Source organism: Oncorhynchus tshawytscha, linkage group LG19, assembly GCF_018296145.1.
Source record: "Oncorhynchus tshawytscha isolate Ot180627B linkage group LG19, Otsh_v2.0, whole genome shotgun sequence".
In the NCBI taxonomy this organism is placed as follows: Eukaryota; Metazoa; Chordata; class Actinopteri; order Salmoniformes; family Salmonidae; genus Oncorhynchus; species Oncorhynchus tshawytscha.
In genome coordinates, this window is record NC_056447.1 from 28,990,872 (window position 1) to 29,017,309 (window position 26,438).

General features: G+C 40.5%; 2 protein-coding genes and 1 non-coding gene across 5 annotated transcripts in view; all 3 read left to right on the top strand.

Moving 5' to 3' along the window:
• The first annotated feature begins 220 nt into the window (after positions 1-220).
• malt3 (MALT paracaspase 3) lies at positions 221-13,567 on the top strand. The gene is made up of 15 exons (XM_024379501.2): positions 221-371; positions 1,202-1,291; positions 1,417-1,541; positions 1,651-1,789; positions 1,962-2,137; positions 2,350-2,446; positions 3,167-3,208; positions 4,731-4,934; positions 6,565-6,742; positions 6,888-6,962; positions 7,052-7,179; positions 10,344-10,493; positions 11,323-11,477; positions 12,552-12,674; positions 12,826-13,567. Exons 2-15 carry the CDS (start codon positions 1,273-1,275, stop codon positions 13,156-13,158), a joined length of 1,944 nt encoding a protein of 647 aa, XP_024235269.1. The 5' UTR covers positions 221-371; positions 1,202-1,272; the 3' UTR covers positions 13,159-13,567.
• Positions 13,568-14,152: 585 nt separating this feature from the next.
• On the top strand, positions 14,153-14,224 carry trnah-gug. The gene has a single exon. It is a non-coding gene; the product is annotated as a tRNA-His (tRNA).
• Positions 14,225-14,884: 660 nt separating this feature from the next.
• LOC112218591 (FERM domain-containing protein 5) overlaps positions 14,885-26,438 on the top strand; it is a 111,336-nt gene continuing 99,782 nt past the window's right edge. For all 3 annotated transcript variants that reach the window (XM_024379503.2, XM_024379505.2, XM_024379504.2), the window contains exon 1: positions 14,885-15,250. In XM_024379503.2, the coding sequence (XP_024235271.1) occupies positions 15,149-15,250 (102 nt within the window). In that variant the 5' untranslated portion in view covers positions 14,885-15,148. The remainder of the gene's footprint in view (positions 15,251-26,438) is intronic.

The following is a 26,438-nucleotide window of genomic DNA, read 5'->3' on the forward strand; positions in this document are numbered from 1 at the left end:
AGCATTGTTGAGCATTTTGAGAGACTTCAAAAGTGAAATCAAAATGAATCAACCTTTTAGATGTCTGTGCTATGTTATTGTTGTCCACGTGTGACTGTTGATCTCGTTGTGGATAACTATTTCCCTAATTTAATTGCGTTAATATTGCATTTCATAAGATATTTTATATGATAGGGCTCATATACTACATATACTACGGTAAAGGGCGGGTATTATTGTTCCGGGAAAAAAGGATGTCCTTTTATTTTTTTTTATTGAGATAAAGTTTTGAGGATTCTCGATTAGTTAAATTCTCGACTGTAGTTTGTTTGAGGCAGTCGAATGAATGCTCTTACAGTGTGGCATTTACATGGTGTTTGGTCGCAGTTCAGGTATGTACAAAACATTGATACAGGTAGCCTACACAATAACTCTCTCTAGCCATAGAAATGTGTTGGATCACTTTTTCTATAATCATACTATTTACGTGTTTGTTCTGATTGTTCCCCTTCGTGTTTACCAAAGACTTCTATATTTAATTTAATGTAAGAATACCTCTCACAATTACAACAATTAACATAGGCCTAGTGATTTTTTTTCTATGACAGTAATATATTATCAAACACTAATAATTGTAAAACATATTAATGTGCCTTCTTGCTGAAACAACACAGCACATTATGGGATGAGTGTGCAGACAGGAATGTGTGGTGGTGATTCACCTAAGTTTATAGGCTACTAATGTGTGTGTCAGGACATTCTTATTGGTCAAGTAGTATACCATATAACTAACAGTCACAATTTTGAGCTGTAGACTAGTAGAGGACATTGTTCAGGTCTAATTTTACAGCCATTAAACTGTAGAACTGTACAGCATTTTGATAGTAGCATATACTTGTTACTACTCTGTAATAAGCAATTTTCAGGAAGATGATGATGGACAATTGTGTTGTAAAGATGCTAGCCTACAGTCTATTTCTCTGGCAATAGATGAATTGTCTTACGGTGATTGTCACATGTACAGTTGTAAAGTGGGAAGTGGGGAGAAATCTGCTAGTCATACTTGCCAATGCACATTTGTTCCATTGTGTCCACAAACATAGTCATGGCCCTTATCAGACATCATCTCCACGTGTTCCTGTGATTTTTGGCTGCATCTTGATTTGTGTTGGTTGATACCCAGTCTGATGCCCATATTTTGTATTTTTTTCACATCTTACAGGCAGCACAGTGCAGGAATGACCAGAACCAACTATACTTGAGGTTTAGAAGCTCCTATTCCACACTGAAGTAATGAAAAACATGATCAGAGGTGTGAATTTCCCCAATTTATTTTGCAAATCAACTATGTTCTGTGATCTTTGATCAGTACACTGACATAACATTATTTTTTAATAACAATTCTGTAATATAATGTTATCACTTTCCATTTTTCAGACCTTGTCATTGTGCAGCATCCTGTTTCTGTGAGTGTACCACTGAACTATCAGGTGAATCTGAGTGTGAGAGCAGAGGGGACAGGTATCCTGAACTACCAGTGGTTCAAATCTGATGAAGAGGAGGTATGTGGTTGTGGAGGATTTTTGTCATTCTTGTCTGACACTATATTATGTTGTCAATTTATAGAGTAACACAGTGTATAACCAATGAAATGGCTAATGTTTTTTTTAGGTATTTGGTGCAACCAGACCAGATCTGACTGTCACAGCCCAGAGGTCTCAGCTCTACATTTGCAGAGTGAATGACCAGTTCTGCAACTGTGTATTCAGTGAATGGGTCAAAGTAAAGGTCCCGGACATTGCTAAACCAGGTATATGAATAGTCTATATTAGTTACTAGTTATAAGATAATAGATAATATAAGATAATAGATAATAGATAATATGTTAATATGTTTGCAATGCAGATGTTTAAACTTATTTGATCAATGCAGAGAACTATTTTGCATAGAATGTATTAATATTACATTTTTGATTTCTTTAGGTCTCCCAGTAGCCTGGCGAGGGGAGCTCCATATCGCTGTACACCCTGCACCCCAGACTGTCAGACAGGGGCAGAGACTCACCCTCAGCTGCTCTGCCTTTGGCATTCCCATCCCACACTACCAGTGGTACAGAAATGGACATCCTCTGCTGGGCAAAACCACTAACACATTGCAGGTAAGTCCAGTGTTTAATTACCCCTGCACTGAGGTCATCGTATTTACTCTGTCTTGACATTTGATCTGGCTGCTTCAGCAGTCCTATGTAAACATTGCAATTTAGAAGAACTTGGTTAATATTTAAATTTAACATAAGGTTTGTTTTCTAGAATAGTCTTATGTGCATGAGTAGAGCCAAACATGAATGGGAATGTGTTTGTGTCCTTGTAGATACATAATGCAGAGGCAGACGATAGAGGAACATATCTCTGCTCTGTGTCCAATGTTGAAGAAGAAAGATGGACAGAGCCAGCTGATGTTGATATAGGTAAATAGAAATATGATAGAGCTCAAAGGGCATCTTTGCAAATAATTAGGAAGGAATGTTGTTGTTTGTAGGAAGTCACCCCACTGTGAATGATGTTGTAAAATTACGGAGTCTACCTTTTGTGAATGTGTCTCTTTAATTATATATAGATGTAGTGAATATGAAACCCAAAAGTCCTTCATAGAAGCACATGACAAAACAATAGCAACAGTTATTTGTTCAGTGGCATGAGCTTTACTATTAGCATTTTCTATTTTCCCTGATGAAGTCTACCACATAATTCACTGTAAAGTAATTCCACACTTTTCAATGAGCTAGTGGAATAGCTGTGAATATTTCGATTTCTGCACGTCTCCCAGTACCTTTGTACAAAACTATCAAGTGGGTCTTTCCATCCTGCTGAGGATTTAAGGTACTTTCCCTTTGTTGAAGACAGAAATGGTAGGAAGTTGTCAGGCTCTCAACAGTGGGCAGGGTTGTATAGACAACATCTAAATTACTTGAAATGAAACTAGCCTTTGGATGTAGGTTCCCCTTTTGCATTTGAATGTGTTTTCTACATTTTGACTCAACCAGTCTGAAGTAAAACGGAGGCCTTTAACACACTCATATTGCTTTTGATCTTGTTTGTTGTGTTTGATTGACAGATTGAAGTGTGATGTGTGAAGTTATGCACAGATTTCAACCTTTGTTTTTCTTTCTTTTTTCGATTTTGTTCAGAGCCATCTAATCAACTCAAAGTCACAGCTCCAAAACTCACAGGTATGGCTCGGTGTAAATAAAGTATTAGTGTAAATAAAGTATTTGTAATTTTTAGAATGCAGTTTGAGCATTTCCTCATTGAAGAGGGGAACTGTTGTAGCAGTATTTTCGGATATACAGCACCAGTCAAAAGTTGACACGCATACTACTCATTCCAGGGTTTTTCTTTATTTTACTATTTTCTACATTGTAGAATAATAGTGAAGACATCAAAACTATGAAATAACATATATGGAAACATGCAGTAACAAAAAAGTGTTAAAGTTGCTACCCTTTGCCTTGATGACAGCTTTGCACACTCTTGGCATTCGCTCAACCAGCTTCATGAGGTAGTCACCTGGAATGCATTTAATTTAACAGGTGAATTTCTTCCTCCTTAATGCGTTTGAGCCAATCAGTTGTGTTGTGACAATGTAGGGCAGGTATACAAAAGATAGCACTATTTGGTAAAATACAAAGACCATATTATGGCAAGAACAGCTCAAATAAGCAAAGAGAAATGACAGTGCATCATTACTTTAAGACATGAAGGTCAGTCAATCTGGACAATGTCAAGAACTTTGAAAGTTTCTTCCATCTAGCACTATGATGAAACTGGCTCTCACGAGGACCGCCACAGGAAAGGAAGACCCAGAGTTACCTCTGCTGCAGAGGACAAGTTCATTAGCGTTACCAGCCTCAGAAATTGCTGCCCAAATAAATGCTTCACAGACTTTAAGTAACAGGGTCATCTCAACATCAACTGTTCAGAGGAGACTGCGTGAATCAGACCTTCATGGTCGAATTGCTGCAAAGAAACCACTACTAAAGGACACCAATAATAAGAAGAGACTTGCTTGGGCCAAGAAACATGAGCAATGGACATTAGACCGGTGGAAATCTGTTGTTTGGTCTGATGAGTCCCAATTTGAGATTTTTGGTTCCATGTCTTTGTGAGACGCAGAGTAGGTGAACGGATAATCTCTGCATGTGTGGTTCCCACTGTGAAGCATGGAGGAGGAGGTGTGATGGTGCTTTGCTGGTGACGCTGTCAGTGGCTTATTTAGAATTCAAGGCAAACTTAACCAGCATGGCAAGCACAGAATTCTGCAGCAATACGCCATCCTATCTGCTTTGCGCTTAGTGGGACTATCATTTATTTTTCAACAGGACAATGACTCAACACACCTCCAGGCTCATAAGGGCTATTTGATCAAGAATGAGAGTGATGGATCAGATGACCTGTCCTCCACAATCACCCGACCTCAACCCATTTGAGATGGTTTGGGATGAGTTGAACTGTAGATTGAAGGAAAAGCAGCCTACATGATTCTATATGTGTTATTTCATAGTTTTGATCTGTTCACTATTATTCTACAATGTAGAAAATAGTCAAAATAAAGAAAACCCTGGAATGAGTAGGTGTGTCCAAACTTTAGACTGGTACTGCATACAGTTTCATGTTTCTACAGTTTAATTAGCTGTTCTTGTTGTACAGTAAATTAACCCCAATTACTAATTCCACTATGGTCTTTCCGTTCAGCGACTGACAAAGTGGCCCTGCTTATTGGTAACCTCAACTACTCCCACCACCCGGACCTGATGGCCCCCACTATGGATGTCCATGAGCTGGCCAACCTGCTGCAGCAGCTGGGCTTCAGAGTGGTGTCTCTTCTGGACCTCACCAGGGAGGAGATGCTGGCAGCCATTGACAAGTTCATTCTTCTGCTTGACAGGGGCGTGTATGGTGAGTTTAACACTGTACAGTATTCTGGTGGTAACATTACAATGGAAAATGTATTTTGAATTGAGTTTTTTTCAGAGACTCTAAAAAGCTAACAATGAGAGTAATACTATTCCCCATCTCAGATAAATAGGTGTACATTTATTTTTAAAAAGTATATGTTAAGTGGAAATTAGACTTCGTAGTCTGGTTAAGTTCCCTTTGAACTTATTCTACTCTTTTCCGTTGAACTTGTTGAGGTCACAGTTCATAATTCAATGCTGCTGTTTTGAGATCTTATTAGTAGCTTGGTGTGAGTGTGGTTTAGAAGGCAGATAAGAGGTGGAAAGGAGAAGCATGGGTCTGTAGTGTTTGGTGTGAAAAGCCTTGCTAAGTATAGCCGTTTCTAAAGTCCTGTGATACTTCTACTTTACAGAATTATTTAGCGCCTGTAAAGGGTTTTTAGCAACCCAGCAAACTGTCAGCTTATCTCCCTTTTATATTTTGGTCAAATAAATAAACGTTCACACTGTTATTACAGGCACTGAGCCATACACATGACATTTTATTTGGTATGTAAGCATTTTTAAGAATGTATAACTTTCTGCCTCATCTAATAGTCCGTGTGTGTGTTGTTGGCTGTTATAGAAAACGAGGTCAGCTTAATGTGAAACTAAAAAACAATCTAAAAAGTATCAACCTGGCTTTCTATGAGCTTTTAGGACCTGCACAGTTGACCTGTTTCCGCTGGACATAATACCTAGAAAGCAAGCAACATAATGGCTCGTTGATAAAGGATAGGGTCAGTGTTGTGTGATATTCTACACAGTATATCTTTGATAAAATGAAACCGGCTAATACATGGAGCCTTGTTTGACAGATGCATAAAGAGTATGAAACATGTAGCTACTACGTCCTACTTTCATTGCTCTGAAAACCCCTGACCTTTTTTATGTGCAGTTTCACCCTTTCTTCTTCCTTATCTCTACCTCGCTCTGAACGGGAGTATACACTGAGTGTACAAAACATTAGGAACACCTTCCTAATATTGGGTTGCACATCCTTTTGCGCTCAGAACAGCCTCAATTTGTCGGGGTATGGATTCTACAAGGTGTCGAAAGCATTCCACAGGGATGCTGGCCCGTGTTGACTCCAATGCTTCCCACAGTTGTGACAAGTTGGTTGGCTGGATGTCCTTTGGGTGGTGGACCATTCTTGATACACAACGGGAAACTGTTGAGCATGAAAAACCCAGCAACGTTGCAGTTCTTGACAGACTGTATACCATGCACCTTGCACCTACTACCATACCCTGCTCAAAGGCACTTAAATATTTTTTTCTTGCCCATTCACAATCCATGTCTCAAGTGACTCAAAGCTTCATCTACACTGATTAACAAGTGACATCGATAAGGGATCATAGCATTCACCTGGTCAGCCTATGTCATGGAGCAGGTGTTCATAATGTTTTGTACACTCAGTGTACTCTTCTTGTGCTCTGAATGTACTATTTTACACCTATGAGAGACTTGTCTTTCCTGTGTTCATCTGATGAAGTAAATGTGATCAATGGTAACTAACTCTAAATAGTAATTTTGGTGTATCACTGAAATACATTAAAAAAATACCTGTAACGTTATGCTATCCCCTACAGCCCTGTTCTACTATGCTGGTCATGGGTACGAACGTTCAGGGAGGAACTACCTGGTGGCCATAGACGCTCCACAGCCCTACCGTCCAGAGAACTGTGTCTGTGTACAGAGGGTCATGCGCATGATGCAGGAGAGACGGACTGCATTGAGTGTGGTCTTACTAGACACCTGCAGAACATGGTAGGCCTCCTGATGGACACCTCATGTTACTGTTTGTGGCGCTACATCTTGTCCAACTTTTGTACAAACAGTATTATGATTGTGGAAGGACTAAAACAGGTGTTAAGTTGTATATTTGTGTTAAGTTGTATATTTGTATTTTAAGGTACAACCAAGATTGCATAGCTTCTGAAATCAGGCCCTTGGTACCCATGGGAAACACAGTGTATGGATATGCCACGTATGTATTTTTTGTGTGTATGTAACAACTTATTTTATGAGTGTTCATTCATGACCTGACATCTAAATGACCTCCTGTTGCCTTAAAAGATGTGAAGATGCAGAAGCGTATGAGGTGCAGGACGGAGGGAAGAGCACTGGGATCTTCACCAAGTACCTGAACAAGCACATTCTGCAGCCGGAGAAGGTCACTCACGTCCTGGAGCAGGTCTCTGAGGGTCAGTGTTATTGGATGATAGGCTTTGCTCTTATAGTATGACGGTGGCTTTGCTTATAGTACTTCCCTCAGTCAGTGTGACTTTGGAATTTCAGGATGGATGTTTTGACATACTGTTAACACCAATCCATGACTCATATGGGAAACCCCTGCATTTCTTTTGACCAAAAAATACTAGATATTACCCAAGAAAGACTAAATTCCCTGCTAATGACTTTGTCTTCTTAGGTGACTCTGGGTTCTATAGCTCCTCTATATGAGATGCATAATAGTGTCTGTAAACAGGGTCAGTGTGGAAGTTGTTGTTGGATGGAGCACAGACATTTTCACATCCTAAAGGTTCAATGCAGCTGTTTTTATCTCAATCTCAAATCATTTCTAGTTAACAATTAATTTCCTTACTGTGATTGTTTTTAATTAAATGGTTTAAAAAAAAAGAACAAAAAATTATTAGCAAAGTTCAATTTCTTAAGCAAGAATTTAGCTTGGACTCTCTGGGAGTGGTCTGAGAGAGGTTTGGAACTCTTTATTTGTCTATTAACTAATTTACCACCTGGTGATGTAACCAGGCAGGCCAAAACTCCATCCCACCAACACAGGATTAAATTTCAGGTGGTCTTTTCAAACAGCTCTTACACTAAAAGGACATTATCATAATTTTCACAGTATTATTCCAACCTGTGGAAATATATATATATATATATAAAACACAGGTAAATCACATTTTTGACTGCACTGGGCCTTTAATGTTTCTCCATCACTAACTACTCCCACTGGTTCAGCAGGTAGCAGTGGGCAGCGCTTGGAGGGCTGCTTGTTTTGTTTGTTTCATTCCCCAGCACGAAATCAAAGTGTCACTCAAAGGGGGAACTAACAAAGAGTTACTGACCAACAACCAAAACAGATGGGTTTTATGAGGGGTTCTGAAAGACATGGGGTTGTCCACTGAAAGTTGAATAGCAACAACAACTGGAACCTAAAAGACACCCACCATGAGCACACAATACATTTGCCCAAGAGGCAAACAAAAGAAAGACCCACACCAAACTTAAAGACAGGAATCAAACCAAAAAGTTGGCGCAAAACAAAATCAGACAAAGGAACGCTTTTCTATAAACACAGGTGTTGACCCTCCACATCTCTCCAGACAATTGGAGAACTGGGCCAGCCACTCTTGAATAGCACCTGGGCCAGCACAGGTGAAACACCTTCCCACTAACGAGACGGAAACCAGAACAGGTGTAACACATACTGAGTAACGAGGTGACACCACTCAGCGCCCCCTACGATCTATACGCGCTAAAGTCCAACCTCAAAACGTAATTGGAAAAACCAAAATCTTAAATAAATTAACATTTTATTGGTCACATACACAAATGCTTGAAAACCTGTAACATGTTTGATGGGTCTCTCTGGTAACATGACTTTGTGGGACAGAGCTGCATTAGCATGTGACCTCATTCTCTGGAAATTCACACTGTTGGTCGGAGCACAGCAGGAAACCTGAGAGCAGTAGAGTTAAAGACAGCTGCTCTGGCGTGTGTGTGTACCCCCCTACACTGCTCTCCTGTGGTCAATCAGCTCCAGCTCCAGTGATCCTGCATAACTTAACACAACCCATCCAAGGAGGTGGTGGTAAAGTACTGCTTTGGTTGACTGATGAATTGCCAGTGGCTGTAACGGTCGGACCTTGGCACAGAAGCTCACGGCTTACATTAGACATATATTTACTGCACCATTACTCACTGGGACATTGTGAAAACAAACGTGACACAATACATTTTATTTCAGGTTTACAGCTACATTTCTGGAAGTGTAATCATGAATGAATCATGAATAATGATGAGTTAGAACGTTACAGAGAAATAAATATCATACCCCCAAAAATTGCTAACCTCCCCTGTTATTGGTAATGGTGAGTTAGCATGTTTTGGGGGCGTGATCTTTGTGCATCTGTAACGTTCATTCATTCATGGATATCAGTAATCATGGTAGCATCCACATTCATATAGAAAATATTAAAAGTGACTCCACAATAAAAGTGACTCCAATACATTATTTACCATTAATTTCTATTGGGCACAGCATAATCCAAAACACAACCAAAACAAACTAAATGCAGCCAACAAGTTTGTAGAGTCACAAGCTTGAGGTAGTCAATACATGCTAGGAATATGTAACCAAATACTAAACGTTTGACTTAATTTAATTTTCTAAGTGAATTTGTTCAAATACTTACGGGGGGACTAGATACATAATGTGCATTCATTTCTACACAAAAAAACAGATATGTATGAAAATACCCTTGAATAAAAGGTGACGTTTTGTACTGCAGGGATCATCAACTAGATTCAGCCGTGTGGCCGATTTGTCTCTTGGGCTCATGGTCGGGGGGGACGGAACATAATTACAAATCATTTGTAGACTGCAAATTGACCTCAAGAAGCCCAAACAGATATAAAATTTGACTAAAACATAATAATTTCAAACATTGCTTACATTTGTGTATGATCTCGTCTCTCTATTATGCGTGGGAATACTTTGTCTAACTGTTGCATTTATCAGAATCGTATTTTAGACCTTAAACAACCTTTGCTAATTCATGTCTAGGAAATAATATTCACTGAAGTGACAGATCATGAGACCATGTTCCCAGAACCTCATTTGAAGAATTATGATCTATTTCTGTCTTCGAGTTATTTATTAATGGAAAAATAGTTGATGATGAACTGCTGTTCACTCAACTCTAATGGAAACATAGCGAAGACAGCTTGCTTAAAATATGTACTAAAGCCATATCCTCTGCAAGGCTAAGAGTAAGCCTGTATCCAGGGCCCTGAATAGGGTTTCAGTGTATCAGTTGTCCCTTTTCAGTTGTCCCCGTAGGCCCTCATTGTAAATAATATTTTTTTCTTAGCTGACTTGCCGAGTAAATTAAGGTTACATTTAAAATGTAAAAAATGTCACATCTGGCCCACAATGCCTTATACATGTCTGTCATCTAAACATTTCACTCTTATTATCCACATGTTTATAATTTCAGAGCCTTTACATCAGTCAAATAGTATTATTATTTTCATTTCAGTCCTACTATTGAACCTTCCTTAAGAACAGCTGTTACCTTGGCAGCATAGGCTAACCTTTAACATTTACCCTGTTCCTCAGATCTAGGCAGAGACCCTCTGGTCACAGGGAAGCAGGCGGTGGAGATCAAACACACGCTGAAGGAGCCTCGCTCCCTTACAGATCCGGTCAGGACCACCGGCCACACTGGGGAGCTACGTCTGAGAGATGCCTGCTGGAGACAAGCCAACGGTAAGTTTTTACACCACAATATCCGCAATCCAGAACCTTTTTCCACAATAAAGGGTAATCTAAAGACACTATTGATCAATTATTGTGTGTATGTCAAGTGCTGTTCTTATTTTAGATGCATTAGCAATGGTATGGTGTGTGATTTTCTCTGAAATACTGTAATGTAATTTTCTTGCCCTAAACTAGTCTTATCAAGAAAGAGGAATAGCAATATGTTCCCTCCTCCCTACACCCCCTCCAGTTCTGCATGTGATATGGATGTGGCTGTTAAAAACAGTGTGGTTTAGCATGAGTCATTACCATCACACCGCCATTCAATAATTGACCGTTTATTTGTGGTGATAACAGACAACGAACTTATTTGTATATTTAAAGTCAACTATAAGCTTATTTCACTCACGGTATATCAGTTGTATACATAACAGAAGGGAATATACTTTTGTTGTCCCCCTGTCACCTAGGAACTTGTTTATCGTGTATTATTTATTCAAATACAATGTTGTCATCACTGAAGTTCTTGAAAATCCCTATGTATATTTTGGCCTCAGATTTTGAAGAACAAACTCCTACTGTAACCTTTTTCAAGGACAAGGTAACATCTGATAAAATAAACTAAATAAATAAAATTAAATCGAATAAAAATGTATTAGTCACATGCTCCGAATACAACAACAACCTTACAGTGAAATGCTTACTTTCGAGCCCCTAACCGACAGTGCAGTTTCAAAAAATATGGATACGAATAAGAGATAGCATCCTATGTCAGATGCTTTCTGACATAGGATTTGTATCTTAAAACTGCCTTTCCATGTGATATCATCCCACACAGAGCTACCACGTCAGAAGCTGCTTATTTTCCCCTGTGGAGTTGAGGTGGAGGTCAGCTTCTCAGCCTTGTTCTCTAACGTCATGGTTGCCTTCGGCACAGTGAAAACTACTGGCCCCAGGACCCAGGACTGCACTGTTACTCTGAGGAGCACACCTGTGAGTCACCTCTTCACGCTTACTTGTTGATACCTGCCACATCATGTAAAGGGCAGGGTGTGGTGAACAAACAACCACTAATCAGAATTTTGATTTAGTTGCATAACTTCACATGACACTGCAGATAAATATTTGACTGAAAGGACTTTATAATTCCTTGTGAGACCCTAGAAATGTATGCATAATTGTATCCATCTGTAGGCTACACTCACAACAAAACTGAAAACAGAATGTTAAGAAAATATGTTTGAGAGAAGGTTCTAAGAGTTGGTTCTGCAAATGGTGTCTGAACTATTTAAGTTTGTGGTCACAGCTCTCAAGTCTAAAATTGTCGTATGGATATTTATCTGAACCTGACACGGGATAACTCTTTGCAATTTTGAATGTTTATTGCTCATAAAACTACGTTTTATATGTAGAGAACATGCATGTACAAAGGTTGTCAAGAGCGCAGCATCATCCCCTCCCCATTCTAGGGTATATCTTATGCACAGCACACTTATTGGCATAGTTCTGCCTTATGCGGTGTATGCCCTCTTGGCTTTCACGACAGCGTTACACAGTCATTGAATGATGTTTCCCATTTACAAGAATGTTGGCCCATATATAGAGTTCCTAGCTGTAATAAATGGCCGAAGTGAGAAACAAGAGCAGGAAATTGGTGCACAACCGCTTATCAAGTGTTTGCTTCTGTGGCGTGATAACTCCTTGGAGCATACTGACACCTAGTGGTTCAATGCATTATTTTCCCCGTACACAAAACCATTATACCATGTATGTGTAACCTTTTTTTAACTAGGCAAGTCAGTTAATAACTGATAATAATAATAAGTTCTTACTTACAATGACAGCCTACCAGGGAACAGTGGGTTAACTGCTTTGTTCAAGGGCAGAACGACAGATTTTTACCTTGTCAGCTCGGGGATTCATTCCAGCAACCTTTCAGTTACTGGCCCAACGTTCTAACCACTAGGATACCTGCCACCCCATGTATAATGTGTATAATAATAATAAGTGGGTGTGACAGGTTTTGTTGTAGTTGCCTGATGTATTTTATTCCCAACCTCTGTCTAGGCAATGGAGGATATCTTCTCTAGTCCTGGCAGGTCAGGTGAAATGGACTCTCTCTTGCTAAACAACTTGGTTGCTGAAAACACTGACTGTAGCCTCAGACTTTGTGGCCTTCAAAAGCTCCAGGTATGCTTACTTTCTGCGTCCTCATATTTAAAATGGAAAGTATTCAATAATATGGTAGAAAGGTTTACATTTTGCAATCTATCATTTATTCAATGGTTAACTAAATTATGAATAAAAATCTATATTCTGTTTTTTTCTCTCTGTTCCAAAGGGATCCTTAGTGATAAAGGTGGACCTACACTATACCCACACGGGCAGCAAGCTGCGGTTGCAAGAGAGCAAACAGCTAGACATAGGAAAGCCTTTGGTAGCATCCTGTGATCAGTACAGGGGACAGCAAGCATTGGTGACCCAGAGACAAGAAGGTGCCCCTTCCCAGAGTATGGGCCACGTTTCACACAGCAAGCAGCCCCCACGTCAAACACTGGGACAGCCAGGTCGCCCCTTCACCAGGAAGGCAGAGTGTGCTGCCAAAGTCCCTACAGCAAGGAGCAACGAACCAGAGGAGAATGATGAGACTGAGCCTCAAGACTTTACCTTCTGATTTCCGCTCTCCACGTCTTTGGAAAAAGGATAGTTTAGTAGTAGTAGTGACTAGTGGTCAATAGGATATTTGCTGTTTAGGCTTACATAATTAAATCAGCATGATACATTCTATTTCTCTGGTTAGGCTACATTTCATCAGTTTAATGATGGTTATGAGGTGTGTGTGTGTCAGTGTGTGTATACATGTGGCATGTGAGTTTGAGGAGATTATCTCCTGGATTATGTTCCTCTCTTAAAGCACTATTCGGTTTTTAGTTCTCAGCATGATACCCAAGCAATATTTATTCTTAAATGATCACAGTATGAAAAAAGCTGACTTTTCTACATGCTTGTGAATAATAACAATAATAATACACATTTCAGCTCTTATGTACCTGTATGTAACTATTAAAATGAATGAAATACCATTTTTAGGACTGTATTATTCAAGATTCATTTATGATTAACACAATTTGTGGTTTTATATTTTAAGTACTTTAATATATCTATTAATATATAGCCTATGTTAACCCTATTAACAACAATGCTACAATTCAATACAATTTCCATGAACTGAAAGAAAAAATACAATAATTCAGGCAAATGTCAAGGAAGGTTAGCTACAATTAAACGTCATATAAGCAGACATGATGAGCAGATGAGGAACAATAGGATATTAGCTAACTAATTCCATTTGCAAATTTGCATAAAAATAAGAAGAATCCTAAACATTTATGACTGAAATGTACCAAACAAAAATACATAGCTAAATAAACAGATTCAAATAGTTTTTAAACATGCTGTCACATTTTCAGATTCAATTGTCTCTGGATAGTTTACTACACATAGCATTCGACATTTGAAAGGTCTATAAAATGCAGAAAATACTATCATTACCTCATAAAGAAAAAGTAATCTAGCTAGCTCACTAGCTACAATTTCGTCAATTTATGCCGCTGCATACTGGGTTATAAACCTAATATCTCCAATCGTTATACAAGCCCTGGTAGCTCGCCGTGATCGTATAGTGGTTAGTACTCTGCGTTGTGGCCGCAGCAACCCCGGTTCGAATCCGGGTCACGGCATTGCGAACACAATGTCACGGCAAAAGGGTATAATTTTTTCTGGATTGTCTTGTTCTTTTTTTTTAAGCTTCAAAATGTTTTATATGTTATCCTCGTTCAGTCATTGCTTGTCGAAGCAATTTTCCGAACACAGCGAACCTATGAAGTCGGCTGTAGTCATTCATATGAAATGTGTTATATGTCCGCTAGGGGGTGGAAGATTCGCTATTCGATAATTGTTGTAAACTCAAAAATATTGTAAACTCAAAAATATTTGGTATAAATTAGTTGGTATAAATCATGATTGCTCTGGCCACTGAGTCATACAATTGGGAAATAAATTCGGATGAGGGATAGCTATCCCGGACGCAAGATGGTGGTATTATTCCTTTTAAGTCATTTGTCATAAACGACGCAGCCTAAAATGAATAATACCGCCATCTTGCGTCTGGTTGGGCTACCCCTCATTCGTTTGACTTTAGGCGCTAAACATTCATAAACATGGAATGCATGGGAGACTGAAAACACCACCTTTGGACCTCCTAGTGCCAATTGGTGGCTTAAGAAAATTAAAGGATGAAATATTCATTTTTGGTATTGCTTATTTAGGGCTTCTGCCCATTTTGTGGACATCGCTCTCGTTGGTTCTCATTGACGTCTGTCTATTCTAAGGGACCGCCCTCTAGCTCAGGTTGCAAGTGGTGAATGGTCACCCATCGTTCGGCCACGGTTTTGCTCCTGGATCTGGATGCGAGCGTCATTTCAATGATTCCACACTGTGGCCAGTGTCTGTGTTGTGTTAACTTCATGGGATAGACTATGCTGCGTCTTGGCAGTAGAATCTTCAGCTGCTGCTAGTCTGGTTGATCGAAAAATGTAGTCATTCTGTGCTGTGTTTAGTTTATTGTTCTGGTCCTAGACGCAGACCAGCAATTCTGTGAGAAGATGTTGAGCCGAATAATGAGTGGCAGCATCAGGAATCTGGATAGAGAATATGACTGCACCGTCAGACTCCTGGATGATACGGAATACACATGCACAATTCAGGTCAGTCACGTGCTCTATATTTTTCCAATAACTGTTTTCCCTCCGCAGAGCATATTGCAAGGCAAGTGCTACAATTGTCTCCGTATAGAAAAGCACGCACAGTGTTTCAGGATGTTACTACCGCAAGGGTCCATACCTCCATTGAAGTTAACATTTAAAATGGTTCAGGTAAGGGATAAGGTTAGGCTTTAGAGTATGGATGTCCCAAGAATTCTGGATAGCACTGACCATTCAGAAAGTGCCCGCATCCCGCAGGACCCACGATAGGCATGATCTGAATCTATCGCTGTGTGAATAACTTGTTTTCTAACACATTTTTTTTGCCGTAGCCTATGCAGGGATCATCAACGTGGGCCGGTGTTCTCTTGCGCGTATGGTCGGGCCGCAGGAACATAATTAAAAATCATTGTATAGACCGCAAATTGACCGCAAGAAGCCCAAACATAAATAATGTTAGACTAAAACATAATAATTTCAAACCTTGCTTATGTTTGTATACGATCACGTGTCTCTCTATTATGCGTGGGAATACTTGGGAACAGATTTCTTAAATAAAAATGACTCGGAGCTGAGCTCCTTGTGTTTTTCCAGTCTATTATGGCCAACAATAATACAAATAATATTAGTATTTATTTTTTGCTCAGAAAAATTTGGGGGCCAAATGAAACCACCCGCGGACCACTTGCCGGCAGTTGGGAACTCTGGTCTATGCCATCTGACTTGGTGCACCGAGAGCAGGGTTTCCCAAACTCAGTCCTGGGGCCTCCATGGGTGTACTTTAGTTTTTCCCCCTAGCACTACACAGCTGATTCAAATAATCTAAGCTTGACTATGAGTTCATTATTTGAATCAGCTGTGTAGTGCTAGGGGGAAAATGTGCACCCAGGGAGGCCTCAGGATGGAGTTTGGGAAACTCTGACATAGAGTATGTCCTATAGGTAACTGCACATCCGACGTGGATTATCTGTATGATAATCCATCAGCCACATGACCTAATCGGCGTTTTTGTTGCTGACATAGGCTAAACACGGCAAAAAGGAGATGGTTTATAACAGACACATAATCTAGCCTACTAGTGGAATTGTTATTTTTCACTATCATGACAGCGCTGGAAGTAGGGGTTTGAAAAGTGATCAAAAGTTTTCAGGTTTTATATTTGAATCTGTCAACAGTTTTAAGAGTTCCATGTTATTATTACTCAGATAGGATTTTATTGTTGCTCAAGAGCAATTTGTTTACTGAAACTGTTATGAGCCTGTATATAGTTCACTACTATATGTAGACATATAATTATAATAAAACAAGTTATGTTTTGTAGAAAGTAAAGTGAGATAAATGTCCTGTATAAATCAAAGTGAGATTGATTTCCTGTAAGGGAAGATAGGAAGGAGTAAGGTGTTTGTTTCTTTTTATTTTGTTTGCTGCTAGTCTTGCTTTGATGTATCCTTCATTTTATCTTCAGCCTGAAATAAAGGTAGGGGAGAGGGTCGATCAGAACCAATTACAGTATGTTTGTGTGTGTATTCATCTGTGGATCATCGTTCCTCTAAAGTTAGTGGAGAGAGCTATCTCCTGGACTGAGGAAATCCCCAGAGGGCTCCTACTATTTTTAACACATTGAGACATTCAACAAATCTTGAAGAAGGAAAAATGAATCATGTTTAGGGACACCTGTATGATGCAATTAAATATTAAAGCTGCGGTCTTTGTTTCTGTTATTTTGCTGAAACATTTCCCTTTTGGCATGCATCTCTGTTGGAGATATATTTCAAATAAAATAAAATTGTATTTGTCACATGCGCCGAATACAACAGGTGTAGACCTTACAGTGAAATGCTTACTTACAAGCCCTTAACAACAATGCAGTTTTAAGAAAAATACCTAAAAAACAAAGAATAAAAGTAACAAATATACAAACAAAAGACAAATTAAAGAGCAGCTATAAAATAACAATAGCGAGGCTATATACAGGGGGTACCGGTACAGAGTCAATGTGTGGGGGCACTGGTTAGTTGAGGTAATTGAGGTAATATATCAATGTGGGTAGAGTTATTAAAGTGACTTATGCATAGATAATAACAGAGAGTAGCAGCAGTGTAAAATAGGGGGGTTTGGGGCAATGCAAGTAGTCTGGGTAGCCATTTGATTAGATGTTCAGTAGTCTTATGGCTTTTAGGGTAGAAGCTGTTTTGAAGCCTCTTGGACCAAGACTTGGTGCTCCGGTACCGCTTGGCGTGCGGTAGCAGAGAGAACAGTCTATGACTAGGATGGCTGGAGTCATTGACAATTTTTAGGGCCTTCCTCTGACACCACCTGGTATAGAGTTCCTGGATGGCAGGAAGCCAGTGATGTACTGGGCCACACTTACTACCCCCTGTAGTGCCTTGCAGTCGGAGGCCTAGCAGTTGCCATACCAGGCAGTGATGCAACCAGTCAGGATGCTCTCGATGGTGCAGCTGTAGAACCTTTTCCCTCTAGAGTTGATGATATGAGATCGAATCTCAGAGCTCCAGGAGAGTGAGAGTGATATCAGAAGGCCCATCTTGTAAACAGGCCATATTAACAGCCCTTGTATTCTTGCTAGTGCCTTGAGACTGAGCTGAAGTCATGGGGGTGAGGAGTGATGAAGCAGAAAGTATCTGCCTATTCTCTGCTCTGGCAGTCTGGACTGGAGTAGTGGCTGGCTACTTCTTTTGTTCTCTCTCGACCTGACTGCAGTTCGGTGTCGTTACCGACTTCAGTGGGCAAATGCTCATCTTCGATGGCCACTCACGCTGGAGAAGTGTGTTCTTCATGGATTAATCTTGGTTTCAACCGTACCGGACAGATGGCAGACAGTGTGTATGGTGTCGTGTGGGTGAGAGGTTTGCTGATGTCAATGTTGTGAACAGAGTGCCCCATGGTGGAGGTGGTGTTATGGTATGGGTAGGCATAAGCTATGGGTAACGAACACAATTGCATTTTATTAATGCCAATTAAAATGCACAGAGATACCGTGACGTTATCATTGTCGTGATCATTGTCGAGATCATGGCCCATTGTCGTGCCATTCATCTGCAGCCATCACCTCAATTCCTGGAAGCTGAAAATGTCCCAGTTCTTCCATGGCATGCATACTCATCAAACATGTCACCCATTGATCAGGTTTGGGATGCTCTGGATTGACAGCGTGTTCCAGTTCCGGCCAATATCCAGCAACTTCAAACAAACATTGAAGAGGAGTGGGACAACATTCCACGGGCTACAATCAACAGCCTGATCAACTCTATGCGAAGGAGATGTGTCGCGCTGCATGAGGAAAATGTTGATCACACCAGATACTGACGCGTTTTCTGATCCAAGCCCCTACCTTTTTTTAAAGGTATCTGTGACCACAGATAGATGCATATCATGTGAAATCCATACATTAGGGCCTAATAAATATATTTAAATTGACTGGTTTTTTACTGTAACTCAGTAAAATCTTTGTAGCATGTTGCGTTTATATTTTTGTTCAGTGTACATGTTAACTGCCCAAATTATTGGATGGCCTGCCAAAAATGTAAGATTTTTTTTAATGCACTGCAGAATGTGTTGACCAAAAAGTCATGCAGTGAGGAATTACAATCTTCAGAGAATGTTTTTCTAATTTATCTGCAGATAGTTGTTGTCTAAAGCAGTAGTAATTGTGTGACAGTCAGGGAGACAAATGAACAGCTCTTTCACAGATGCGATTTGTTTCCTGACATTCACCAAAAATAGCAGTTCAAAAAGAACTGGTGATGATGTGGCTAGGGCAGGGGTTCCCAAACCTTTTTGGCCCACGACCCTATTTTGATATCTGAAAATGATCCCAACCATGCGAAAAAAATGATGTAATTAACAGCCAATGTTTACTTTTTTATTTGGGGCTATTGCAGTCAATTGAAAAACATTCTAACAGTATTTCTGATTGTCTTCTTAACTCACCATCCACCATCACATACTTTTAATGTGGGGCTATGACAGTCAGTCGCAAATTACTTGACATAATGAATCTCACCACCATTAATGAGATGGGTGTGCTTGATGCATGTCGCGTCGGAACTTCTGAAAGTTAGGGAGCGTGGTTGACAGTGCCAATTCATCTCTGCTGTCACATCTCACCTGGATCGATATTTGGTTTTAATGCAGACGGGAGCACTGAATCCAGCTTCACACAGCTATGAGCTGGCAAAGGGTAGCATGAGTTTTATGGTGCTTTCAAGACAACTGGGAACTCTGAAAAATGTGAGGTCAAATCATAAGGTCAGGCAGTGATCTTCAGGTCAGAAAGTCGGAGCTCTAGAAAGAGGCCCGAGTTCACGAGTTGGAATTCCGAGTTGGATGACCATTCAAAACTATTTTTCCCAGTCGGAGCTAGTTTTATTGAGAGTTCCCCTATTGTCTTGAACGCACTGAAGTCGGAATTCCGAGATTTCCGAGTTCCCAGTTATTTTGAACGCCGCATTAATGCTCAGATGGAGACGGCAGGGTATTATTCGCTTTGAGTCAGAAACCAAAACACCTCAGGTGTGACCCGTGAATGCGTTGTCTGCATCATTCGGCCACATGACAGCTCGGTCAGCTGTTCGATTTCACTTACCGGCATGTCTTCTGAGCCAGAATCACAGTCAAATGGATTGAAAAGTAGGTCCCAAAGTGCTATTCCAAGCATTGGAGGTGAGCAGTCATCACTTGTGTGGGACCCTTACTGATGCTGTTTCTGTTAGAAACATGCACAGCCGACGGAAGGGGGGGGGCATGGTTTGCTTTTGGAAGACTCCAATAAGAATTCTTTCCTCAGATCTGAATCCACTGATTCGGTTACTCATCTGTAGAATGTTTTTGTAGCCCTGCCTGCTTGGGTTCAGTTCATTCAGTTTACCATATGTCTGTTATATAGGCAAGGAGGCACATTTTCTTACACAGAAAGTCAACCAAGTCTTCTTTTCTTTTTACATCCATTGTGAATGACAACAGTTCCTCTCTCAATGCGAAAAATCTTTCCAACACTCCCCATCGATAACCACCAAGTGTGAAATAGAACATTGTCATGCTGTCATGGGCTCCCGAGTGGCGCAGTGGTCTAAGACAATGCATCCCAGTGCAAGAGGCATCACTGCAGTATCTAGTTCATATCCAGGCTGCATCACATTCGGCCGTGATTGGGAGTCCCATGGGGCGGCGCACAATTGGCCAGTGTCGTCCAGGGTAGGCTGTCATTGTAAGTAAGAATGTGTCTTGCCTAGTTAAGTAAAGGTTAAATTTAAAAAATGCTCTGATCCCATATCTCCACATATTTTTCTGAACAAGTGTGCACGCAGCAGATGTTGTTTACAACCTAAGTTACCTGCTGCAGTATATAGTTCTGTGTTCAGCTCTTTTGCCGTCAGTTGCTCTCCGTGTATCATACAATGTGTCCATATGGCAGAGGGAGACACATTCATAACGGATTCAAATGCAACGGTCAAGTGTGACCTTTTCACATGATGTAAGGACGCTCTCTGGTTGAATTTTAGATGTGAAAACTTTAAATTGAGCTTTTTAAGGGTAACCACATTCCAAGGATTTTGAGATACAATGACATTATCATAATATGTATATTTTTGTATATATATTTGTATTTTTTCAGGATTTTGGAAATTCTCCTGAGACCACATTTTCATATCCACATGGGGTCGCGACCCCCAGTTCGGGAACCACTGGGCTAGGGAATAATACACCTGACTTGCCATGCCAGTGGAGGTCCAGAGAGCATGTTCCTCATTTAATTCTTCCTCTGCCCTTTCTCCCAGGCTGCTAGCCTGCCAAAGACACCCAGGATTCCAGGACACCTAGACTGGAATCAGGAAGCAGTGAAAGGCGTAACTAGGTCACCCTCTCTTTCTCTCTCTCTCTTTCTCTCTCTCTCTCTCTCTCGCTCTCTCTCACCCGCTCACTTCTTTCACCCGCTCACTTTTGCGCATATCCCACTGTGTGTTGAGATTCCCCTGGGGACCTGTTTTCATTACACTCTGATCTCTTCCCTAAACTGTTTAACAAATTCAGAGTTGCCTCTGGAGTAGGATGGCCTCCTTCCTTTGACATCTACAATGCACAGGTGGGCCATTACAGCCTTCACTATCATCATCTTCAGAAAATACTGTGCCAAAACCAGGGAAGAGGAAGTCCTTAAAACATAGATGGGAAAAGTACTGTATCTGTCTTAATGCAAGGCCTTAAGTTTTACTCAAATTAATTATGGATCTTTCCTCTATATTTGTGGGATGAGAAAGTGAGTGCTCAACATTATATATCCCTGTAGTTTGATTGAAGCCGCTGCCATCCCCCTATCCCCATAAACTCAAAATCCCGACCCTAGGGTCTGGTTTCAATGACAGACTCTTTAGGCATAAAGGAACTACACTGCCCAGGGGCGCAACTTTCACTGGGGACAGGGGGGACATATCCCCCCCACATTCTGAAATTGCATTTTTGTCCCCCCCCAGTGTTATCATTGGAATGTTATACAAAATGAGGCAACGGTGTGCTTTAGGACCATGCAGACACCTCCGAACGTCGGGTAGGCTGTTTGGAGTGTTTATCTGACTGGGTGAATAAAAAATATCCAAGCTGTATGTGAAAGTAAATTCAGAGTGAGGTTGGGTTTATGTAGGCTACATTGACATCTGATTTGCTCAACAACGGGCACCATCATTTCAGCGTGTAGCTATACTATCATTCATCCATGGTTGATTGGATCTTTGGAAGTCTCGACAAACCATTTCTGTATGTATCCATGGTAATACGGGGGCATTACCATGCTGAAACAGGAAAGTGCCTTCCCTAAACTGTTGCCCCAAAGTTGGAAGCACAGAATTGTCTACAATGTCATTGTATGCTGTAGCATTAAGATTTCCCTTCCCTGGAACTAAGGGGCCTAGCCCGAACCATGAAAAACAACCCCAGACCATTATTCATCCACCAAACTTTACAGTTAGCACTATGCATTCGCACAGGTAGCGTTCTCCTGGCATCCGCCAAATCCAGATTTGTCCGTCGGACTGCCAGATGGTGAAGCGTGAATCATCATTCCAGACAACGTTTCCACTGCTCCAGAGTCCAATTATGGCTGTCAGGCCATGGAGACCCATTTCATGAAGCTCCCAACGAACAGTTATTGTGCTGACGTTGCTTCCAGAGGCAGTTTGGAACTCGGTAGTGAGTGTTGCATACAAGGACAGACAATTTTTACACGCCACACACTTCAGCACTCAGCGATCCCATTCTGTGAGCTTGTGTGGCCTACCACTTCACAGATGAGCCGTTGTTGCTCCTAGACATTTCCACTTTACAACAACTGCACTTACAGTTGATTAGGGTAGCTCTAGCAGGGCACAAATTTGATGACCTGACTTGTTGGAAAGGTGGCATCCTATGATGGTGCCATGTTTAAAGTCACCGAGCTCTTCAGTACAGGCCACTCTACTACCAACGTTTGTCTATGTCGATTTTATACACCTGTCAGCAATGGGTGTGGCTGAAATAGCCGAATCCACTAATTTGAAGGGGTGTCCACATACTTTTGTATATATAGTATACCATTTTACTAATCAACATTGAAACAAGGTCAAAATGAAATATGTCTAATCAATATGAAATTCAACATCATTTCAACGACCCCAATATACACTGAGTGTACAAAACATTAGGAACATAGACTGACCAGGTGAATCCAGGGGAAATCTGTGATCCCTTATTGATGTCACTTGTTAAATCCACTTCAATCAGTGTAGTTGAAGGGGAGGAGACAGGTTAAAGAAGCATTTTTAAGCCTTGAGATAATTTAGACATGGATTGTGAATGTGTGCCATTCAGAGGGTGAATGGGCAAGACAAAATATTTAAGTGCCTTTGAACGGGGTCTGGTAGTAGGTGCCAGGCGCACCGGTTTGAGTGTGTCAAGAACTGTAATGCTCCTGGGTTTTTCACGATCAACAGTTTCCCATGTGTATCAAAAATGGTCCACCACCAAAACAACATCAAGCCAATTTGATACAACTGTGGGAAGCATTGGAGTAAACATGGGCCAGCATCCCTGTGGAACGCTTTCGACACCTTGTGGAGTCCATGTCTCATCTAATTGAGGCTATTTTGAGGGCGAAAGGGAGTGCAACTCAATATTAGGAAGTGTTCCTAATGTTTTATACACTCAGTGTACATTGAATATAGGATGAACAAGAATTTGTACTTTTATACATGGAATTTTCATTGCAATTTCAACATATACATAGTTCTGATGATTATGTTGAAATTAGATTGACTTAACCTGACTAAGGTTGTTATATCAATGTATTTATGCTGAACTTTGACCCTAATTTCAATGTTTACAACACTGGATGAAATTAGATGAAAACAGTTCTGGTTGGTGACTTTTTTCAAATCCAGTGTATTTTCCTTGTTGATATCACGTCACAAAATGTTGACAAATTACGTCGAGACAATGTTGATTCAACAGTGTGTGCCCAGTGGGTAGTCACTGTTGCCTAGGGTTGGGTTTTCGAAATGACTTGCCCCAGGCCTCTTCCTCTGATGCAGTATCGCTGCATTGGTGATGGCTGGGAATTTAAAGGCTCCTCACATCTCTAGGTCACAGTTGAATAGCAGACAAGTGAAGGCAGCCATGCTGTAGTGATTTTGCATAAGAGAGAATTAGAAATGGAAGGTAGACAGCTGTATGTGTACTGTGTATGTATGACACACAGACAGGCACAGTAATAATTACATAAATACACACACTCTTCAAGAGTGTTCTTCTAGAATTGTTCTCTGTTCAAGCAACCTCTCTTGATGAACACACAGTTGAACAGGTGTTGTTTCATTTTACATCCTGGAGCTGTCTAAATGGGAGTCCTTTTTCTTGTCCTGTATGATAGAGGTGAAAGTAGGCCATGTCTAGACCATGTGTTCCCTCGACCATCATCACAAGCTCTCTGACCTCTCATTGCATGTTTGTAAAGCCCCATTTTTTTGCTGCTACATCAGTGGCTCAGTCTTCTCATTGTATTCAGCTACACTCTCCATCTTGTTACATTTGAGTGCAACGATGTGTGTTGAAGGTGGATTTCTAATTGCAAACCAATAGCTATCTCTGTCTATATGTGGTTGTTTTTATCCATAACACCTTGTATTGCTTTATTGGAGAGGTGTTGTGTCATAGTGTGCTGTTTGCTGGTAAAAATCAACACATCCCAGGAGAATAGTTGTCCAGATGGAGCTAATCTCAGCTTTGAGGTAAGACTCACAACAGCACAGAACGAAGGCACTTACTGAGCTGCGATAAAATCAAAGCAGTGTCTTCAGGTCTAAAGCAAGACTTGAACATTATTCTAATTTAGTCCTGTCCAATATATTATTTAAGATCATGAATGGGATTTCTTTGCTCAGGTTGTGTATTCTGTTTGCTGTCCTTTTAAAAGTTTTGTCAAGCCCCTAGGTAAATCTGCATGGCAACACGAAAGCCTTGAGTGCATGTTGCATCGCTGCATTTACAGACTCTGTCCCTGCTTGACACTGGATGGGACTGCTGTACGAGCTGAGCACGTAAAGAACCAAGAAATGAAGGCTGGAAGCAGCAATTATTTTTTATAAAACACAGTGCTGGTGTGCTTTTTCCTTAATAAGTTGCAGCTTCTTGGCTGACGATGGTGTAAATGCCAATATGTGCAGTAGATTGTGTTGGATATGCAGCATACCGTATACATTCAACCAAATCCAGGGAGAGTGTGCACGCTTAAAGCTACTCTGTGTTAATTGTGTGTGTGCATGCGTGTGGGGGTTCGAACCATCTAGCATTATTTGGCTTTCTCAGAAACGGTATTTCTCCAAGCTCAGGCTTTTCATAGAATAAAAATAGGATGTGCTTTCCACAGTTTCCCGTGCTTATCAGCCTCATCACTACTCATGAGCTGCATTTAAGAAAGAAGATGCCATTTTCTGGTAAACGGCATAAAATAGCACTTTAAAGTCATATCAGAATACCACATTTTTTAGCCCACATAGAGACGTTTTTACAGAAACTTTGCTCTTCATTTAAAGAGAGCACGTGTGATATATTCAGTGCTTGAGTGTTTTGTACAGTCTTTCTCTAATTGGAGGAAGAAACGTGTAATTTCCAGGGAACCCAATGTGTTGTTTATTGTTAATCTGTGTTTTATTCATACATTTAAATGGTGATTTGATGAAGACCCAGATGGTTGTCAATGGTGCAGCACACCTTCCCACATCAATAGCTAATTATACAGTGTGCGTTAGTATATGTTTTGTATTTTTGTATCGCACTTACGTGAGCTTTCAGACCAGAATGTGTTTAAGAGCAACTATATTATCTAATTTAAACCAATGTAGTTTGCTTTGGAGTCTGAATCTGATAATGTGTTGGGAATAGTTTTTAAAGAATGTGAACTGCTGGAAATATTGAATAGAATTCCATGGAGGATAATTGAGATAGATACTCTCATTTTCAGGTCAGTGGATGTTTAAATTGGATCCTTTCAGAACTGCCATACAGATAATTAGATTCAGGGACACTAATTTAGGTTACTCCTTAGTATTTTATTCTGATATCTTTTCTCTCTTCAGCTCTTTGTGTTAAGTGTCCCAAGCAATGTCATGCTGAGATCTTATCAACATTAGTGACAGATCATTTTTGACCTTACAAATGTGGGATCTTTACTGTAGCTAGCACTGAACAATCCAATAAGCATGTGGTGAGACAATATTGGATGATTGGATGATTCCATGCAAAAACTGCCCTGTAAAGAGAAGCATTGGAGCACACCCTCCTCTCCCTAAAGAAAAGCAGGACTGAAATGTTTGGGGAAATTTTCACAAGAGGGTGCTGCACAGACTGTCCTAGGGTCTGTCTCCTTGGTGATACGGCAGGCAGGGGGACAGGAGGGGTTACATTTAAACATTCAGTTGTTGCTACGGTGACTTCTAACACTGCCAAAATGTGAGATCACTTTAGTCAGGATATCCCAAGGCAATGTAGAAGCGCCAACGATGGACAAACTGTAGCCACTCAAAGTGTAACAGATAAGATAAGGTTATTTAGTCCCTGAATGTTATTGGAGCATACTGGTGATGAGGTCACTAATCTCACTTACTACTACACCACAGTCCTGTCCAACTGTTCCCCTGACCCAGTT